Source organism: Carassius gibelio, chromosome A21 (assembly GCF_023724105.1).
Source record: "Carassius gibelio isolate Cgi1373 ecotype wild population from Czech Republic chromosome A21, carGib1.2-hapl.c, whole genome shotgun sequence".
Taxonomy (NCBI): Eukaryota; Metazoa; Chordata; class Actinopteri; order Cypriniformes; family Cyprinidae; genus Carassius; species Carassius gibelio.
The window spans coordinates 14,753,600-14,774,933 of record NC_068391.1 but is presented as its reverse complement, the minus strand read 5'-3'; the positions used below and the strand labels follow the sequence as shown (position 1 = coordinate 14,774,933).

At 36.3% G+C, this 21,334-nt stretch overlaps 1 protein-coding gene across 2 annotated transcripts in view; it reads right to left on the bottom strand.

The window, feature by feature from the left end:
• Window positions 1-1,524: 1,524 nt before the first annotated feature.
• Window positions 1,525-21,334, bottom strand: part of LOC127942345 (protein phosphatase 3 catalytic subunit alpha-like) — a 53,305-nt gene continuing 33,495 nt past the window's right edge. The window contains exons 7-14 of one of the 2 annotated variants that reach the window (XM_052538032.1): window positions 15,916-15,993; window positions 15,445-15,539; window positions 14,842-14,967; window positions 12,200-12,277; window positions 11,721-11,805; window positions 8,944-9,041; window positions 8,424-8,471; window positions 1,525-3,378 (exon numbers count right to left, since the gene is read on the bottom strand). In XM_052538032.1, coding sequence (XP_052393992.1) covers window positions 3,200-3,378; window positions 8,424-8,471; window positions 8,944-9,041; window positions 11,721-11,805; window positions 12,200-12,277; window positions 14,842-14,967; window positions 15,445-15,539; window positions 15,916-15,993 — 787 coding nt within the window. In that variant the 3' untranslated portion in view covers window positions 1,525-3,199. The remainder of the gene's footprint in view (window positions 3,379-8,423; window positions 8,472-8,943; window positions 9,042-11,720; window positions 11,806-12,199; window positions 12,278-14,841; window positions 14,968-15,444; window positions 15,540-15,915; window positions 15,994-21,334) is intronic. The other variant, XM_052538033.1, reaches the window with a different exon arrangement.

Below are 21,334 nucleotides of genomic sequence, written 5' to 3'. Positions count from 1 at the left end.
GCCAGTCTGAAATCCATAATAATGCATTTTCTAAAATTTAGGATGGCATGAGTACATTTTATCAAATTTTCATTTTGGGTGAACTATTCTTTTACCAGCACTTAATACCCAATGTGCTATGTAGAGAGAGGCTGGATCCATCAGTACAAACAGATGTACAGTCCACATTACTGTATATTTACATCAACTAAAGTTATATTTGTGTCTTACCCATGTGACTAGAAGATACAGGAGCTGTGCTTGTGCTCACAGTTTTTGATGTATGGCTGGTCACGCTATTCTCATATTGAGATGAAAAAGTAGTCATTGTCTTTTCAGTTTGGACTTCTGAAAAAAAAAGATATATATTTACACTCAGATTACATTAAGGTTCATGTCTATTTGAGCAAATAAAGTTACATCATAACAGACACATTTAAGAAAACATGTTGTTGGACATTTACCTAAACATTGGTAAAATGAGGGTTACCAATTGTTCAAAACATCTTTAATATGGGAACTTGGATATGAGAATTATACACAATATTATAGAATTACTCACCTGTTCTTAAATCAACAGACCATAGAGACGTAGCATTTGTGTTTGGAGGTAACACAGTTTGTATGCTTGTGTCATTTCCTGTGCAAGTCGCACAGAGAACATACATTTCATAAAAAACATATGCTGTATATATAAAACGATCATACATTTTAGGGGCCACCATACATAGTCAGTGACTATTGAAATTTAAACCAGAAAACATTTGGAAACTAATCACTAGCAAGAATCCCCCCTTCTCCACATTTACTGTTTTACACCATTTTCCCTTTCTTTTTACTATATACCAAAAATATGTATAAAATTGGTTTCTGATCGACTCACCGGCTGAGATTATGGATGAAAATGCAAACACGGGAATGAGAAGAAAAAAGAGCTGCTCCATGTCTCAATCCAAATGCATTTTACTCTCATCCACATCCACAGGACAGGTTGTATGTGTCCCAGATATCAGAAATAATTACAGTAATTAAATATGTGTAAAAGAAATGAAAACAAAGCAGAAAAACGATGGAAATGATCTTGAGCAATTGAATTTGGTTGAAGCATTAACCAGTATGTTTAAATCTGTTTCCTGTTGGATATAATTGTAACACATGAGGAAGTGCACATAGTATTATAAAGTCCTGCTGAGAAGCGTGTGTTTGGGTGTGTGTTAGTGGGCTCCGAGCTCTGGTTTGAGGGAGAAGTAGCTGTGGCCCCCTGAGCTTCCTGTGGAAGAATAGCAGGAAACAGGTGGGATGCCCTCATGGAAAAAAGCCCTCACTGTCTAAGCCTACTGAACTCAGAAATGTCTAAAAAAAAAAAAACAATGTAACCAAACTGTGATCTTCTTTAACCATTAATGTTACATTAAAAATTACATTTTCATTGTTGATTATTAATAAAGCAATTGTTGAATAATCAATTAGCTTTTTTTTTTTTAAAGATAAAAACCCTTTTTTCAACCAATGTTTTCAGTCCATCATTGAAAGGGGAAAGACAGATTAGTTCATGCATATTTTATTCAAGAGTAAAAAAGTGATTTGTCCCATAGGGCATGCTTACAATATGTGTTTTCATTTAGGAAGTCAAATGCGAAAATTACAAGAAAAATAGTCACAAATCCATAAAATTCCTTCTTTGAAATAAACCACGTCTGGACCAAACAAGGATCAGAAAACAGTGGAAATTAAAGAACGTAAGCTTAATTGTAATAATAAGAAGATCATCAAGATTCATAATGATAATATAGTTTTCCTCTTCAAAGTGAGACACCGAATTTTCCTCGTTTCCAATTAGTTTACATTTGAATAAACCATGCGATCATGCTTTGGCAGCCTGAATGTTGCTTTTCACTGAGTAATATGTTCATTCACACTACTGAACAACTTCTGTACACCAACTGAACAGAGAGAAAAAACTAAAAGATGAAAAAACTAAAGATGACGGAAAACACCTCGGAAAGAGCGTCAGTGCCTGTACAGCCAAACTACAAAAATAAAATCAACCATAATAAAATTATATTGATGAAAAAAAAGAAAAGGAAAAAGAAACGAAATAATAGATTACAAAATCATATCTATTTATAGAGATATAAAAACAAACTAGACCTTTACAAATATAATTTGAAGGGAAATAATTCAAGTCTACTATATTGAAACATCACAATTATAATTTCACATATCAATAAGGAACTTAGTTGCATGCACTGATGCGTTCAGTACCATAGATGCTGTTAAAAATCATTGCCCTCGACCGTTGTTAATAATCATATTGAAATATATTTATATATATATTTATAATATTTATTTGACTTGCGAAATGTACTATGTGCATTCTCTCTTGAAATACAGGCAAGTGAGAAACAATCAGGAAGGTGGTGCCAAAGGCTGAGTTTGAGCTCCATCCGAACGGTTGCTTTGATCGAGAGTCTACGGCGGACAAGCAGCGCTGCTCTTCTCCTCTACTTCTTCATGGCATCTTACCAAAAACCAAATCAAGAAATAAAACCCCCCAGGTAAGACTGCATCGCAAGTAATAAAATGCACAGGATTTGTTGATAAATGTCCTTTCTTACAAACATGTTTTTTTTCTTTTTTTTTCCAAATTTGAATATTTATTAATACTAGTAGCAAAACATTGTCAACAGTGAGATCATTTCGTTATGAGATGGGATCATGAAGAAAAGCTCGGAATCAAAAGAGGAAACAAGTGTGCATGGAACCGGTATGGGCTCATCACCCGCACCGACGAACTGGATGGATCAGGCTTAAGAGGGCGTCCCTAAACCCCGCACACTTGGCATGTGGGTGGAGCCAGGAAAGGAACTGAGACCGCCCTCTCTCTGATAAAGACACTTTCAGGCCTTCACAGGCAAACCACTCCCCACCCCTCCTTCCTATTTGACACTCCCAAAAAAAGGCAGAAACTTGCCATAGGCAAGGTATCCGCTTCGAAAACTGCAAGCGGCAAACTGACAGCAACAGCCTGCCTCTTTTCAGTGAAACATTAAAGATAGTTTGGTTCTCTAATTGAACATTGGAGAAGAGAGGGATGTGTAGGTGATGTCATCGGGTGTTTTTGGAAGCAGGAGGTCTTAAATCACGGGTTTGGCGTTGTCATGCCATGGATCGTGGCGGAGGCATGGACTCGGATGCAGGTGAGCGGGCAGCCGTTTCATCACTGGATGTTACTGTCGTCATCGGTCCCGTTGGTCTCGGACATGTTCATCTTGCCCATGGAGTGGCCCACGTGGTTGACTCCATCCTTGCGGGGCGGCATGCGCTCGTTGATGCGGTCCAGACCTTTAGCCTCTTCGAAGCTGCGGATCTTGTGCTGTGGAGAGAAGCCACGGATGGCTGCGGAGAGATGGGAAAAGCCCACAATGAGCAACTAGATTGTCCTGTAACTGTGATCAACGTCCTGTAACTTTGTAAATAATCCCATGAGGCCTGTAATTTCTTTTTATTAGAATCTAAATTTATAACATATTTATGCATTTATAAATGTAATTATTCAGCTTGTATTACAGTTCCCACAAAACAAGTAAGTGGCACAAGTGTTTTCAACATTGATAAGTAACGTAATAAGAAATGTTTCTTGAGCACTGAATCAGCTTATTAGAATGATTTCTGAAGGAGCATAAAGACTGCAGTAATGACATCATTAATTGTCATCACAGGAATAAATGACATTTTAAAACATTTATTTAGAAAACAGCTATTTTGATTTGTAATTATATTTCACAATATTACTATTGAACAGTAGCTTGATTATAAAAAATATTATATATGGAGGACTTATAGAATAGAGTTAAATTAAGTAATTATCATTAATAAAGTAAATAGTAAATAGTAAATAGACATTAATAATGTTTATTTAACATTTATTTCAGATTTTCAAAGTGAAGCGTAACAAAATAAAGCATTAATAAATTATTTAAAGTGGACTAATACACAGACATTTACATTAAACATACTATGACTTAGTATAGTTTTTAATACAATTACTAATATTATTTTACATATCTAAACATAATATTACCATATTCTATATATAGTTAATACTTACTACTACTACTAAGTACTTATTTCTATATTTACATTTTTATCATTTGCACTTCTTAATCCATTTGAAAGCTGCATTTTTATATTAATTTTTATCCAACTGGAAAATGCCAATGAACCAATGAATCTTAGACTGAATTTTACACACCACACCAGCCTTAGAGCTTCCTCTGAAATGAAAAAGCTTTAAGCCATTTTAGAGAAAACATATAAATATAAAAGTTAAAAAGGCAAAATACTGGAGATATAGAGATAACCCCACCCTACCTGCTATTTTAACAATTTTATTTTTATTTATGTATGTATGTATGTGTGTGTGTGTATATATATATATATATATATATATATGTATCAAAAGTCTTTAATACCATTAGTATTTTCACCCAAAAAAAAAAAAGGTTTTAAGCCGGATATTTCTATCTTTTGCTGTAGTAATGTCAGTAGGAAATATCAACATTCCTTTTGCAATTAATTGTAATAATGTAGTGAGATTTTTGTATGCACAAGGAGTCTGACAGCAGCAAGTGCTCCACACAGAGATCTTATCTTACCATCATCCATCTGTCTCAGTCATGAAGAAACTTCCTATAAAATTGCAGTACTGTGAAAAGTTTTAGGCACTTGTTTAAAAATACTGTAAAGTGAGTATGCTTTAAAAAAAAGTCATAAATACATTTTATTTATCAATTACCTTCTATTAAATAAAAATAAATTCCAAACTTGGTGTGACCATCCTTTGCTTTTAAAACACCTTTTGTCCTTGGTTCACTTGTGCATAGTTTTTCAGGTAGCTTTGCAGGAAGGATTCTTCAAGTGTTTTGGAGACGTTGCCACAGTTCATCTGGATTTAGTCCGTCTCAGTTTGTTCTGTTTCATGTCATTCCAGACAGATGGATGATGGTAAGATAAGATCTCTGTGTGGAGCACTGGCTGCTCTCAGACTCCTTGTGCATACAAAAATCTCACTACATTATTACAATTAATGGCAAAAGGAATGCTTTGAAAATTGTAAACTGATATTTCTTACTGACACACTACAGCAAATATATATATATATATATATACATACACACACACAGAGGTAGTAGAAACTAGGGGTGGTTAATCTGTCTGATTTCCCGATTCGATTCGATTACGATTATTGAAGTCCCGATTCGATTACAGTCGATTTTCGATTATTAACGATTCTCGATTAACGATTATTGATTTTCCATTTCACAACAGTAAGTAGTAAACAAACTGTGTAAATCATTACTAATAAATGGTAGAAACAAACCGAATGCATGTAGCGGTTGGGATTTTCAGTTTACTACATGCAGCAGGCACTCTGATTCCATGTATGGGGCACATATTTATTATTCATATGACACACAAACACAAGTAGACAAGACCTTTTTAGTTCAAAATCTATGCCCCGTGTCACATCGCCTCTGCTTCTGCTATGAGCAGCGCGGCCAGATCTGCCTCGCGCACGCGCCGAGTGTGCACAGCTCGGACTACTGTCAGGGTCATTGCGACTCCCCACCTTGCCTCCTAACTGTCCTATGAATACTTCGACCTCGTCTAAGATACCCAGAGGCATTAGACAAAGTCTCCACTACAATACTGTCACCGCGAATGCGGAGAGGTGCGGTCAGAAGACAAATATACATGTCTAGCGCGGAAAAAATCTCCCGCTTGGTCCCCGCAACACTAACACGCCTGATAATTTCGCAATGAACACTCCGACCCCTGCAAACATTGTTCACACCTCTGACATTTGGCAAAGGACCATTTACATTGGGCAAAGGATTCACCGTTTGTGCTTGGGGTACTTTCACTTTCAATATCACCGTCATCTTCTGGATACAGATATTCCCCTTCAGAATCAGTGTCCGCGAATAGAAGTCCCAACACTTCATTGCGGGTTTATTGAAGCTTTATTGATGCCATTAGATAATAATAAAAATAATAATGATAATAATAATAATCTAATGCCAATACTCGCTGACGTTGACAACATTGGTCAGATAAAATGGCTCACTCTCACACTAGCTCCGCTTTTTTTTCGCACTGATTCAATGCGCTCTCGAAGATTTTGTTAAGGAGCATTACGTTTTTTTGAGTCAGAGATTAAGTATTACATGTCTGCTATCTGGTGCAGGGGAGGTCGCGTGAAATTTGACACCCTATTTGACAAAATCGGCCGGTTTTATTCAGTGCCGCATCTTGTCGAGTAAACTCGACCATGGCGCCAAGAGGGTTAGAGCTCCTGCCATGAAAACCAAAATAAATCCACACGCTTGCTTTGAGCCCAGATGGAGCTGGGTGGTTCGGTTGGTTGCTCGCTCCTGGTTTTTCCATTTTACACACCTGTTCTGGCTGCTTGCTAACTGGAACTGGGCGCGTTCGTGACGTTCAACTCCCGGTATAATTGTTTTTTACAAAATAAAATAATGCAAAAAAAAAAAAAAAAAAAATCGATTTTTGAAAATGTAATAATCGATTCATACTCGTCCATAACATACTCGCGATTAATCAATAATCGATTTTTTTCACCACCCCTAGTAGAAACTAGTGTCCAAACCCCTGGAGTCCATCCATGTGTGTATCACTGAGGTGAGCTGGTCTCAGAAAGTGAGAGGTTGTAGAAGAGGAACACACTCTGGTTGGCTGAGAGTTCCTGATTGAGGTTAATCACATGCTATGTCCACACTAGAACCATAAGGGCCAGAGGAAAAGCAGCGCCCGACAGACCATATCCAAAAATCATGCCTCCAGTTTAGATGCTACCTCAAACCATCATGCAAGTAATAAAAGGAATGTTCCCTTAATGTCACCACTCCAAAAGGGCACAGCAAATATCTGAGTTATAGTTATAGTTATAATAATAATAATAAGTTATAGTTGCTTAAAAAAACTTTAAAACCTTTGACTTTTTGTAGAAATAGCATCTTGTGATGCTATTAGTTACATAACGGCTGTGTCTGCAACCTAAAAAACATTGCATTAACAGGCAATATATGGAGGTAGGAAGGAAACAAGGCAAATCTGAATCTGAAGATACTACAATGTCTCCATCTGGTCAGTTTCTGAAAGCAGCATATATCCTGAATGCAGTAAGACAGTTGGTGGATTTTCTTTTTCTTATTTAAATATCTAATTGCATATCAGCGGAGTAGGTCTCAAGTACATCAAGTACTGTAGTCATTGCAAGGCTCAACAATAAGGACAGCTGACTTGGGATAAGTGGCCTGTGATAGGTTTGTCACATAGTAAGAATGTGAAAATAATGAAAAAGTAAATAATTAAATAATGAAATGTAAAAATTAGACATATAATTTTTTTTTAAATGATGTAGAAAAAAAACATAATGGAAATATACATTACAATCCAAATGTTTGGAGTCTGTATGGTGTTTTAATGTTTTAAAAAGAATTATGCTCACCAAGTCTATTTATTTGATAAGAAAAATCTGTAACATTGTGAAATATTACTGCAATTTAAAAGAACAGTTTTCCATTTTAATATACTTTAAAAAGTAATGTATTCCTGTGATGGCAAAGCAAAATTTAATGCAGTCATTACTCCAGTCTTTAGTGTAACATAATCCTTCAGAAATCATTCTAACATTTATCATGATTATCAGTGTTGTGATATTTTTTTGTTCAGGATTCTTTAATAAATAGAAAGCATTTTTAATCAATATATTTTGAGACATTATAAATGTTTTACTGCCAATTTAATGTATCCTTGCTGAATAGAAGTATTACTTAAAAAATGACTGACCCCAAACTTCTGAACACTAGTGTAAAATTACACATTCAAATGTATATAAAGGCAAGTACAAATCAGAACTAAAAAAAAAATGTTGAGCCCAGCATTGAATATTTGCTTGGTCATCTCTAAAACTCACCTGAATTTGGTTTAAAACCTTTGATGTGATGTTATGGTGCTTAAAATCCACTTGTGCTGTCTGTTTAGTCATTGACTGAGTGGGAATTAAGGCCGGTGCCTTTATTTTTCGACACAGCTGCAGTGTTAACTAGTAAGCAATCCAGACTATGACAGATTACTTAAACTATTTGACACCAAACTCTACCCAGACATGTGCTGTGCCCCTTTGTAGTGATTGGTGGCTTTCTGGTATTGTTGCTCTTCTCTAATGTAGTGTGTTAGTTGGTTAGAGCAGTCAGCTTCAGTATGTGGTGACCCTGGCAGAAAATCCAGCATAGGACGATAGATGTGTTTTGAAATGTTGAACAAGAAACAAACCAGATACCAAACCATCTACCATTTTCCAAAACTCATCTACCATCTCATGTTGGATTAAGCCCAGATACATGTCCTGGAATTACCTTCTCCGTCTTCGTCCGTCTCGATGGCTTCAATGGCTTCGATGGTTGCTGGAGGGAGAGGAGGGGAGTGTGTTACATCTGAAAAAGCCATGCAACAGCAGTAACGCACAGGCAGCAGTTGAGCACAAGCAGCGGCGGGCGCCGGGACAACCCCCCCGAGACGCATGCATGCCAACCAGACTATGGACCACGGACTCAGACAATCCCCTCAACCATTCGCACTTTGCAAGAGACTTCTCCTGCTTTCCAAGCTTTCTGTGCTCTAGACAGCCCACGGGTCTCTCAGAAACTCACTCTCATCCCAGTTTACCATTGACGGGTAAACCGACCCACTAATGTGTCCATGCTTTGGGGGAACTAAATGAGCAGCACCCCAAAGCTTGGAGTTGTCAGAGGATACAGAAAGAGACAGATGGAGAGACAGGGACAGACATTACAGAGACAGAAGAGGAGGGAAAAAAGAGAGGAGGAGATAGAGAGGGAGACAAGGAACATGGCCAGTACTGGATCGCGTGCTCACCGCTCTGCAGAGTCTGCTTGCCTCCAGAAAGCACCCCGCTGGGCAACATGCCAGTAGGGGTCAGGCCCTTCAGGGTCAGCACATTCTCACTCTCCTCTCTATAGGAACAGCATATTAAAATCAGACACAATCAAACGCTGTTAAATCACTGATATTACACTAACATTCAAACATTTGGGGTTGATTCGTTTTTGAAAGAAGTCTCTTATGTTCACCAAGCTTGCATTTATTTGATCAAAATATTGTGCAACGTTATTACAATTTAAAATAACAGTTTTTTCTATTTAAATGTATATTTGAAATCATAGTAATTTATTCCTGTGATGACCAAAAGCTGAATTTTTTGCAGCCATTATGCCAGTCTTCAGTGTCACACGATCTTTCAGAAATCATTCTAATATGCTGATTTGGTGCTCAAGGAACATTTGTTATTATCGATGTTGAAAACAGATGTGCTGCTAATATGTTTGAGGAAATTATGAAACATTTATTTTACGATCCTTTGATGAACAGAAAGTTCAACAGAACAGCATTTATTTGAAATGAAAATCTTTATTAATAATGAAAGTCTTCACTGTCACTTTTGATCAACTTTATGCGTCCTTGCTGAATTAAAGTAATGATGACCCCAAACTTTTGAATGGTAGTGTACATATGAAAGTCTCATGAGAGATACAAACTTTATATTCAATACATTTTAAAAACCTAGCAGGCTAGACCACGAGTTTCCAAAATGGGGTCTGTTGACAATTTTAAAGAACAAAGATGATGTTTACTGAAATTTACGTTATCAGAGATCCATTCTACATTCTAAAGGATGGACAAAGCACATGATATAAATTGTGATCTTTTTTTTTATACTTAACAGACATAGTTTTTAACAGTAAATAAGAAAAAATAAAAATAAATAAATGAATAAACATATGTGGTCATATTTGGCTTTAGTACACTGACAATGTTCTTCATAATTTACTTTTACTGGTTTAAAATGGCCATATATATATATATATATATATACACACAGTGGGTACTGAAAGTATTCAGACCCCTTTCATTTTTCACTCATTGTTATGTTGCAGCCATTTGCTAAAATAATTTCATCAAGTTCATTTTTTTCCTCATTAATGTACACACAGAACCCCATATTGGCAGAAAAACACAGAATTGTTGACATTTTTGCACATTGAAAAAGAAAAACTGAAATATCACATGGTCCTAAGTATTCAGACCCTTTTCTTAGTATTTAGTAGAAGCACCCTTTGGATCTAATACAGCCTTGAGTCTTTTTGGGAAAGATGCAACAAGTTTTTCACACCTGGATTTGGGGATCCTCTGCCAGATCCTCTCCAGTTCTGTCAGGTTGGATGGTAAACGTTGGTGGACAGCCATTTTCAGGTCTCTCAAGAGATGCTCAATTGGGTTTAAATCAGGGCTCTGGCTTGGCCATTCAAGAACAGTCACGGAGTAGTTGTGAAGCCACTGCTTCGTTATTTTAGCTGTGTGCTTAGGGTAATTGTCTTGTTGGAAGGTGAACCTTCGGCCCAGTCTGAGGTCCTGAGCACTCTGGAGAAGGTTTTCATCCAGGATATCCCTGTACTTGGCCGCATTCATCTTTCCCTCGATTGCAACCAGTCGTCCTGTCCCTGCAGCTGAAAAACACCCCCACAGCATGATGCTGCCACCACCATGCTTCACTGTTGGGACTGTATTGGACAGGTAATGAGCAGTGCCTGGTTTTCTCCACACATACAGCTTAGAATTCAGTTCTATCTTGGTCTGATCAGACCAGAGAATCCTTCAGGTGTTTTTTAGCAAACTCCATGGGGGCTTTCATGCGTCTTGCACTGAGGAAAGGCTTCCGTCGGGCCTTTCTGCCATATAGCCCCGACTGGTGGAGGGCTGCAGTGATGGTTGACTTTCTACAACTTTCTACCACCTCCCGACTGCATCTCTGGAGATCAGCCACAGTGATCTTTGGGTTCTTCTTTACCTCTCTCACAAAGGCTCTTCTCCCCGATAGCTCAGTTTGGCCGGACGGCCAGCTCTAGGAAGGGTTCGGGTCATCCCAAACATCTTCCATTTAAGTATTATGGAGGCCACTGTGGTCTTAGGAACCTTAAGTGCAGCAGAAATATTTTTGTAACCTTTGCCACAATTCTGTCTCTGAGCTCTTCAGGCAGTTCCTTTGACCTCATGATTAGGGTTAGGGTTAGGGTCTTATATACACAGGTGTGTGGCTTTCCTAATCAAATGTCCAATCAGTATAATCAAACACAGCTGGACTCAAATGAAGGTGTAGAACCATCTCAAGGATGATCAGAAGAAATGGACAGCACCTGAGTTAATTATATGAGTGTCACAGCAAAGGGTCTGAATACTTATGACCATGTGATATTTCAGTTTTTCTTTTTTAATAAATGTGGCACTGTATATATAACAAAAAACAGCTGCCCTTCAATTTTAGGAAAGCAGTCTCTCAAATATAATTAATAATCCTCTGCATATAACTTGGAATTTTATTTTATAACAACAGATATCCATTCCATACTATACCTTTGAAATACTTTCTTTAAAATACTTTGCGTACCTTTCAAATAGTTTTTGCTTCCCAGTTTTATGTGTGCACTGAATATCAGCCATGAATATCTTGCTTTTGAGAAGCCTCTCCTCTATCTATCATGTCTGATAAGCAAGCATAATATAATAATATAAGCATAAGCATGTGACCCAGCTGACAGCAAACTGAATGACTCAGCTGGAGGAAGCCCCATTTATACCTGAGCACAGAGAACATCTTGGCCATCTTCCCAATGGCACGGATCTTGTTCCTAATCACCTCTTTCCGCGCAGCTGCTGCATTGGCTGTGGGCGGAAAGAAAAAAATCAAGCGGTCTCGGTCAGTCTCAGTATGACCAGAGGTTAAAAACCTCCAGAGAAAAGTTTTAGTTTACATTTCTTTAATTATAAGTAGATTGAAGCTTAAAAAGTTTCTCTAATACTGGCTGGTAGTAGTTACTTTAGCGGCTAGCAAAGTCAAATACTAAGATGAAACATAAGGGCTATATAAAGCACAGTATCACAAGAGTGCTACTTAGCATGAAATATAGTTAAAGAACTATGAGTCATAATTTAGGATGTACCTGACGTCAAAGAAAAGAAAATCATAATCATGTTTCTCATTGGGGAACTCATAAATGTTCTTCATCTAAATGCAATACAAAGGACACTGTGGAGCAAACGACTGAGGATGTCTCACCGTCAAAGATCTCTTCTCCGTCATTCATCAGCTCATCGTCAGAACAGATGCTCAACACATTTACCAGCATCTCCGTGACTGCAGGCAAAGCACAGCCAGTCAATCGCAACATATCAAAACAACATTTAGCTGAATATTTCGGACATTAGCAAAAGCTTTGGTTTAAGATGTTTTTGAACATCTTATTAAAGATGTATTAAAGAAATTAATACTGGAAGGAATGCATTCAAATGATAAAAAGTGGCAGTAAGAAAATTTTTCTTTTGAACCTTCTAATCATAAAAGAATCCATAAAAAAAAAAAACTGTATTCACCATCGATAATAGGAAGAAATATTAGAATGATTTCTAAAGGATGAATTCAGCTTTGCCATCACAGGAATAAATGATTATTTCTAATAAAACAGAATAGCAATAATATTTAACAATATTACTGTTTTACGATATTTGTAAAAAAAAATAAAAAAATTAGTTGAGCATAAGAAACTTTTTTATTTATTTTTTTTTTTTTTTACAAATATTAAAAACAGACTGTTGAGCTATGTATGTATGTGTGTGTGTGTGTGTGTGTGTGTATATATATATATATATATATATATATATATATATATATACAGGTGCTGGTCAAATAATTAGAATATCATCAAAAAGTTGATTTATTTTACTAATTCCATTCAAAAAGTGAAACTTGTATATTGTATTCATTCATTACACACAGACTGATATACTTCAAATGTTTATTTCTTTTAATTTTGATGATTATAACTAACAACTAAGGAAAATTCCAAATTCAGTATCTCAGGAAATTTGAATATTGTGAAAAGGTTTAATATTGAAGACACCTGGTGCCACACTTTAATCAGTTAATTAACTCAAAACACCTGCAAAGCCTTTAAATGGTCTCTCAGTCTAGTTCTGTAGGCTACACAATCTTGGCAAAGACTGCTGACTTGACAGTCTTCCAAAAGACGACCATCGACACATTACACAAGGGGTCATTGCAAAAGAGGCTGGTTACAGAGCTCTGTGGTCCAAACACATTAATAAAGAGGCAAAGGGAAGGAAAAGATGTGGTGGAAAAAAGTATACAAGCAATATGAATTACAGCACTCTGGAGAGGATTGTGAAACAAAACCCATTCAAAAATATGGGGGAGATTCACAAAGAGTGGACTGCAGCTGGAGTCAGTGCTTCAAGAACCACTACGCACATATTCAAGACATGGGTTTCAGCTGTCGCATTCCTTGTGTCAAGCCACTCTTGAACAACAGACAGCGTCAGAAGTGTCTCGCTTCAAAAAGGACTGGACTGCTGCTGAGTGGACCAAAGTTATGATCTCAGAAGAAAGTAAATTTTGCATTTCCTTTGGAAATCAGGGTCCCAGAGTCTGGAGGAAGAGAGGAGAGGCACACAATCCACGTTGCTTGAGGTCCAGTGTAAAGTTTCCACAGGCAGTGATGGTTTGTGTTGCCATGTCATCTGCTGGTGTTGGTCCACTGTGTTTTCTGAGATCCAAGGTCAACGCAGCCGTATACCAGGAAGTTCTAGAGCACTTCAAGCTTCCTGCTTCTGACCAACTTTATGGAGATACAGATTTCATTTTCCAACAGGACTTGGCATCTGCACACAGTGCCAAAGCTACCAGAACCTGGTTTAAGGACCACAGTATCCTTGTTCTTAATTGGCCAGCAAACTCACCTGACCTTAACCCCATAGAAAATCTATGGGTATTAGGAGGAGGAAGATGCGATATGCCTGACCCAAGAATGCAGAAGAGCTGAAGGCCACTATCAGAGCAACCTGGGCTCTCATAAGACCTGAGCAGTGCCACAGACTGATCGACTCCATGCCACGCTGCATTGCTGCAGTAATTTTTTGTAACTTTGTAAAAAAATATTTTTTACATATTTATTAAACCTGTCATTATGTCCTGACAGTAGAATATGAGACAGATAATCTGTGAAAAAAATCAAGCTCCTCCCAGTGGTCCTATTGCCATTTGCAGAAACTCCATCGCTCCCGGTAAAAAACAACCAATCAGAGCTGCGGTCCGTAACTTTGTTTGTGTTCAAAATGTAGAAAAATGTATATAATAAGTGAGTACACCATGAATCCATTTTCCAAACCATGTTTTTGGCTTGTCCTGAATCACTAGGGTGCACCTATAATAAGTGTTTATATTCGGACTATTTTAGATTGCTTCGGGGGTACCGCGCCGCGGCGGAGTAACCCAGTACCTTTGTGATTCGTTATAGACATAAACAGAGGAAAGTAGTTCCAGCTAAGATGTTCTTCCGCAAGACGCAAGCAGTTCTGTTTATTAACCGCTAGAGCGTCAAAAGTTCCCTACCGCAGCTTTAATAAAAGTCCTTTCTTTATATTGGTCTTAAGTTATATTCTAATTTTCTGAGACACTGAATTTGGGATTTTCCATAGTTTTCAGTTATAATCATCAAAATATAGAAAGAAATATAAAAGAAATAAACATTTGAAATATATTAGTCTGTGTGTAATGAATGACTATAATATACAAATTTCACTTTTTGAATGGAAATAGTGAAATAAATCAAATTTTTGATGATATTCTAATTATATGACCAACAACTGTGTAATATATATATATATAAAAACAGAGGTAGGTACCTTTCTCCCCCACAAATGGAAGTGACCAGGTAAAGACATCCATGAAATTTGGCAGCCAGTAAGGATGAGGGGAGCAGTTAAACTGCCGGATGTTCATTACATTGTTCTCGTACTTCAGAACAGCAGCTGAGGAAGTGAATAATAATAAAAAAAATGAGGCTCCGGGCTTTGAGCATTCTTGAATCAATAATATGAGAAATCATCTCAAGAGAACACAGCTTCCTGAGCCGCTGGGTTTGTTTCCTAATCAACTAATTCAAGTGGAATCATTTTTTGCTAAAACTGTGCATACACACAAACCTGGCCTAAATGAGCCCTATAAGGAAGAACATGTCAATCAAATCTACAGTATATCAGTACATCCGGATACAAATGTACAGTATATTAATAGGTCTGGATATACAGTATGGAATTTTTTTATGTGCCATTTTCACAAAAATCCTCCACTAGATGGTACTGCTGAGAGGTTGACCCTGTTCCATCAGCGGATGATAAGAACACATGGATGGAGTCACTCGAGCTGATGCTCCTGCCCACACTCTCATCTAACTCTCCCGTCACAATGCTCCATTTTTCTTGCACATAATGAAAAACAGGACTCACCTTTATTGTTGTAAACATCAAGGTAGTTTGGTGCAGAGAAGATGGTAATAAGGGAAGGGAAGCCAGTAGTCTGACTCTTCCTGTACATCCGATAACTGATAGAAGAGAGAGAGGGAAGACAAATCACTCTGTAATTTACTTTTAATAAACAAAATGTGCAAAAACCGTACATGTACAAAAAAGGTGTACCCTTAAAAGTACAGCTTAGGACCTTATCTACACCTGAAGCAGGGCTGACCGAACCCGGTCCTTGAGGGCCGGTGTCCTGCAGAGTTTAGCTCCAACTTGCCTCAACACACCCGCCTGGAAGTTTTAAGGATAGCTTGATTAGCTGGTTCAGGTGTGTTTGATTAGGATTGGAGCTAAACTCTGCAGAACACCGGTCCTCCAGGACCAAGTTTGGTCTGCCCTAAAGGTTGCATATTTATACACAAAAACTAAATTACAGAGCAAATGACAGGGAATACATACCCTGCATCTTGTGCTTCGTGTGCTCGAATGATTGATAACAAGTTATTATTCTGTAGGAAGTCACAGACAGCCGGATAACTGCAACACAGCGATTGAGAGAAAGAAAAAAGAATGAGAGAGAAAATAAGACCCAGTATTCTCAAACTGTGGGTGGACGTGTCTCAGTAATGTTGTAGTGTTTTTTTTCTATGTCAGCCAACCAAAACATTCATGTGTGAAAGGAGGATGATTGCAGTTCGATGTGTGTCCAGCAGGGGCAGTGTGGCGCTCAACTGTGCAGCATTATCATCTTATGTTAAAAGATACCCTGAGAAAGAAATCCTCTTCTTACATATTTGCAATTTAGAATTCATTCACTCACAGTCTCAGAAGATCATGGTATGGTTTGTGTTTCAATGAAATTAATACTGTGATAGTATTTTACATTGTTATTTTATCAATAAGTATCATGATAGTTTATCTCACAATATCTCGCCAAGAATTTTAGTTACACTCTATTTTGCAGAACATTTTTCTCAAGAATATTTTTGGTAAGAAGACATTAGCTATAAAATACTTTAACAAATGTATTGCCCCTCATTAGTTTATGCTAGATTATGCATTAATGGCTACACTTTAGTTTAGGGACTACCTATTAACTACTTCTCAATATTTACTAGTTGCTCATTAGCATGAAAAAAACTAGAATATGGCTGTTTATTAGTACTTATAATCCACATATTCTGTTTGACAATATTCCATATTCCTTATCCTATCCAATGTCTAAACTTAACAACTACCTTACTAACTATTTATAAGAAGTAATTGGTACTAAATTGAGGCAAAAGTCTTAGTAAGTAGTTAGTTAATAGCCGAGAATTGGACCTTAAAATATAGTGTGACCACATTAACTGATGTTATTTAATAAGACCTTATTGTATGGTGTTGCAATTATTTTTTTTCAACCACACTTGCTTTACACTAAAATAATAATAATAATAATAATAATAAAACTCTAATCATATACAAACTATATCATATAGAGTGCTGTAGATCTTGTCCACTTTTTCAATGATTTTGGTTCCAACAAGCATTTTTGCTTCTGAATCATCAATTATATCATGATTATACCTATGGAAAAAATATATTTAGGTTTATTGCAAACTATGCATAACTGAACAAATACTGAAGTATTTTAACTAAATGGGAGTGTGCATTGGTTGCAGAGCTCTTTTTGTGCAATCTGCTCACTATTACTCTCAGATTAGTGGGATTTTCTGTACGGAATCGTGGATAATGTAGTTTTTCATGACAAAGTCAACCGTTAAATCAAATTATTTTAAGAATAAGTTTTAAAAATATGGAATAACGCAAAAAAATGGCTTCAATAAAAAACATTTCAGTTAACAACCTCAGAATTCACAGTAGGTATGCGTTTAAAAATTTATAATTTTTTGGTAAAAGTCACACTATGCAATGAAAATGAATGGAGATGGACGCTGAAAGCTTCACTGAGACAGAATCCTAATATACGTTTGCTTAAAACCCAAAGAGTGTGTAAAGGAGGGTGTGAGCTGCACTTGGTCTTTCTCTTTCTCTTGTGTCGTCGCGTAGTGAGGGGGCACCAATCACTTCTTCCTCTGCATCTCTCTTCCTCTCTCACTATCACTCGCTCCAGTTTGGGAAGGGGAAGCCGGTTGTCATGGCAACACCACACTGCAGAGCCCTTGGGGATTGTGGGATAGATCGCGTAGCTGAGTTGCCGTTGCTGGCCGCAGTGTAAGCCCAAAACTCCCTCCCTCCTTCCATCTCACTCTTTCTGCTGACTACAGTAGGATCAGGAGGCTGAAAGGGCATCCACCCATCTCCTCATCTGACAGCTTCACCCTAGTCTCACACGGCCAGACGTTTAATCAGCAGAAAGCCTGGTTCACTTCCAACTTAATCTGACAAAGAAACCTCTACTATTTTTTTACATATCAGAAACCATGGTGGAATATATCATAATTGGGAAAAGTACACACTGGATTGTTTGCAGACGTAATTTACAGGAATTTTTCGCGTTCATTCCAAATTAATCTCAACTGACAGCAATTATGCTGATGAAGACAAAAAAATAGTTGGAGTTTTCTCTTGATTTCTTTAGAAGAAAGTAAGGGACTTAAGGTGAGGATGCATTTATTTTTGTCTATGGGTGAAATCCAGTCAATTCAACAGAAATCCACAGAATCTTACATTTCGTGTGAGAACTTTGAATTTCTCTGAACTTTGAAACACGTACATTGCTACACATTTAGCAGTAGACAATAGGCTGCTAAATTTTGCCAAAACTTCTAATGTGAAGTTATTGAGGCAAATCTGCAAAATTTCTAAACATAATACAAATTAAAATGATATAAACAAATTCAAAACAAGCTTTTAGTGTAAAAAAAATCATTTATTAACCTTTCCTGTGTAAAGTTATATTCATTTTAAACTTTGTTTCTATGATAATGCAAAGCCTAAACTCTAACTAAAACAACTGTAAAAATTCAACTCAAATTCAGTTTTAAAATACAAATTAATGCAAGTTCTTTAATTTAATTAAAATCTTTACATTTCTTTGAAGATTCACGATACTTCACATTTAGTCTTTTTCTAAAAGATTTTTCTTTTCTTTTTTATGGTAATTAGCATTTTACCACAAATGCTTGACTTGTATTAAATATTCTCTATAAAATAATTTCGTTTTGTTCATGAATAAAATGTAATTTATTTGTATATTTTAACAAATGTATACTTATATTTACAGTGGCATGCGAAAGTTTGGTCACCCCTTGCAGAATCTTTGAAAATGTGAATAATTTTCAAAAAATAAGACAGATCATTCTAAATGCATGTTATTTTTTTATTCAGTACTGTCTTGAGTAAGATATTTTACATAAAAGATGTTTGCATACAGTTCGCTGAAAGTATTAAAAGTATTAAAACAAGACTCATTAAGAACTAAGAGAATTTGAAGATCAAGGTAAATTGTACTTAATTTGTGTTCCAGGAAACATGTAAGTATCTTCTGTTGCTTACGAAGGGCAGAACTAAATGGGAAAAAAATTATATTTCAACAAAATAAGAAAAATTTGGACATCTTCATCGTGTTCAAAAGTTTTCACCCCCAACTCTTAATGCATCTTGTTTCCTTCTGGAGCATCAGTGAACGTTCAAACTTTTTTAAAAGTTGTGTTTGAGTGCCTCAGTTGTCCTCAGTGTGAAAATATGTATCTCGAAATCATACAGTCACTGCTGGAAAGGGTTTAAACATGCGAAAGAAGCTAGAAAACTGAAGAATCTGCAGGACCTTAAAGATTTTTCTGAAGAACAGTTCTCAGTTTAACTTTTCAGAACAAGCAAGGGACTCATGAACAACCCTTACAAAACAGAAAGACAGTCGAGGATCATCAGGTAACAGCACACAGTACTAAGAACCAAGGGTTCCTAAACTTTTGAATGGGGTTATTTTAATAATTTCAGCAATTTTTTTTTTGTGTTATGGACTAAATGTAAACATCTTTTATGTACAATAGCTAACTCAGGACAGTACAAAAAAAAAACATGTATTTAGTATGATCTCTTCTATTTTGTTAAAATTATTCACATTTTCACAGATTCTGCAAGGGGTTCCCAAACCTTCGCATGCCACTGTATACTAATTGCCTCTTCAATTCTCTAAACGTTTTAATTTGTATGTATGCACTATGGGAAAACCATATACATGGTGTCTGCATGTGAATAAAGGCAATCACATAAACAAATGGAGTGAATGGAGTGAAATAGGAGTGATTAAACACCAACATGGTGATACAGGGAGATGGGCAGCTCAAGGAACATTGACAACACAGATTAAAACAAATGGCTTCTGTGAGACTTGCATAACAGAGGTGTGTGTGTGGGTATGTATCTGTCTTCGTAGAGTTTGCAGCGCTGTGTGTGTGTGATAAATTCAGTTGTGTGTGTTCTGAAACATGGCTGCCTCTGGTATTGTGCATATATAACATACAGACATACTAATGAATGTAGGGCTCCAAACCACTGGCCCAAATCTGCAGTTTACACCAGACATACAGAGAGAGAGAGAGAGAGAGAGAGAGAATAAGAGAGAGTGTGAAAGAGAGCGAGAGAGAGATTAGGAATTAGACAGATAGATAGATAGATAGATAGATAGATAGATAGACAGATAGATACCCTAAAACAAAGCTATTGTATGGTTTCAGAAGACGAAATGCTAATGCTAATGCTAAAACACAAACACTTTTGTATGCTGAATAACAACAGACAAATCTAAACTCTCGATCTAACAGAAACAAACACTCATTCTCACATATACAAGTGCAATGCCATTCCAACAAATTTTGCTTTATGCAGTCAGATAAGAACAGAGGACAGAAAACAACATCAACCATGAGCACCTGGAGAGACCCAACAACTCCCCACCGACTCCTGCTCTCCTCAAATACACACATGCACACACACACACACAAATATATACGCCCACATATGTCCAAAATATGTTGCACAACATCAGTGCACACACATATGCACATTCAAAGCATTGTGGCAGTGGCATTAAGACATACACACAGAATCTCACAGAAAACCCTCTGAAATCAAAATCATTTTTGTGAATTCTATCCTCCAAATTAAAATCCCAATATTATAATTTTCCACAACTGATGGTTAAAAGAGTGAGCAAAAAATAATATATATATATATATATATATATATATATATATATATATATATATATATATATATACACATTTAGAAAACATACTTAAATATATACAACCATTCTTAAGTTTGGGGTCAGGAAGATGTTTTTTTAAAGAAATGAATACATTTATTTAACAAGGATATGTTAAATTGATCGAAGGTGTAAGAAAAGACATTTACAATGCAAAAGATTTCTATTTTAAATAAATACTATTCTTCTGCTGTTTGTTTGTTAATCTGAGAACCCCCCCAAAAAAGGTATCACGGTTTCCACAAAATTCCACATCCATCTTCAACATTGATAATAATAAGAAATGTTTCTTGAGCAGCAAATCAGCATATTAGATTGCTTTCTGAAGGAACATGTGACTCTAAGACTGACGTAATGATGCTGACAATTCAGCTTTGCATCACTGGAATGAATTACATTTAAAAAAAAACATTAAAAAGAAAACCCTTATTGGTAACACTTTATAATAACTGCACACTATTAATCATTAATTAAGCATTAGTAAACAGATAATTCATAATTTATAAAGCATTAATAGACAGTAATAAGCAGTTTATAAATACAGATATAAATGCTTTATTCTTTATTTAAAAGCATATCTATAATGTGTATAATAATTGTATTTTCATACTTTATTCATGATCAATTTATCATTTCTTAATGAAGTATAGCATTATTTACAAA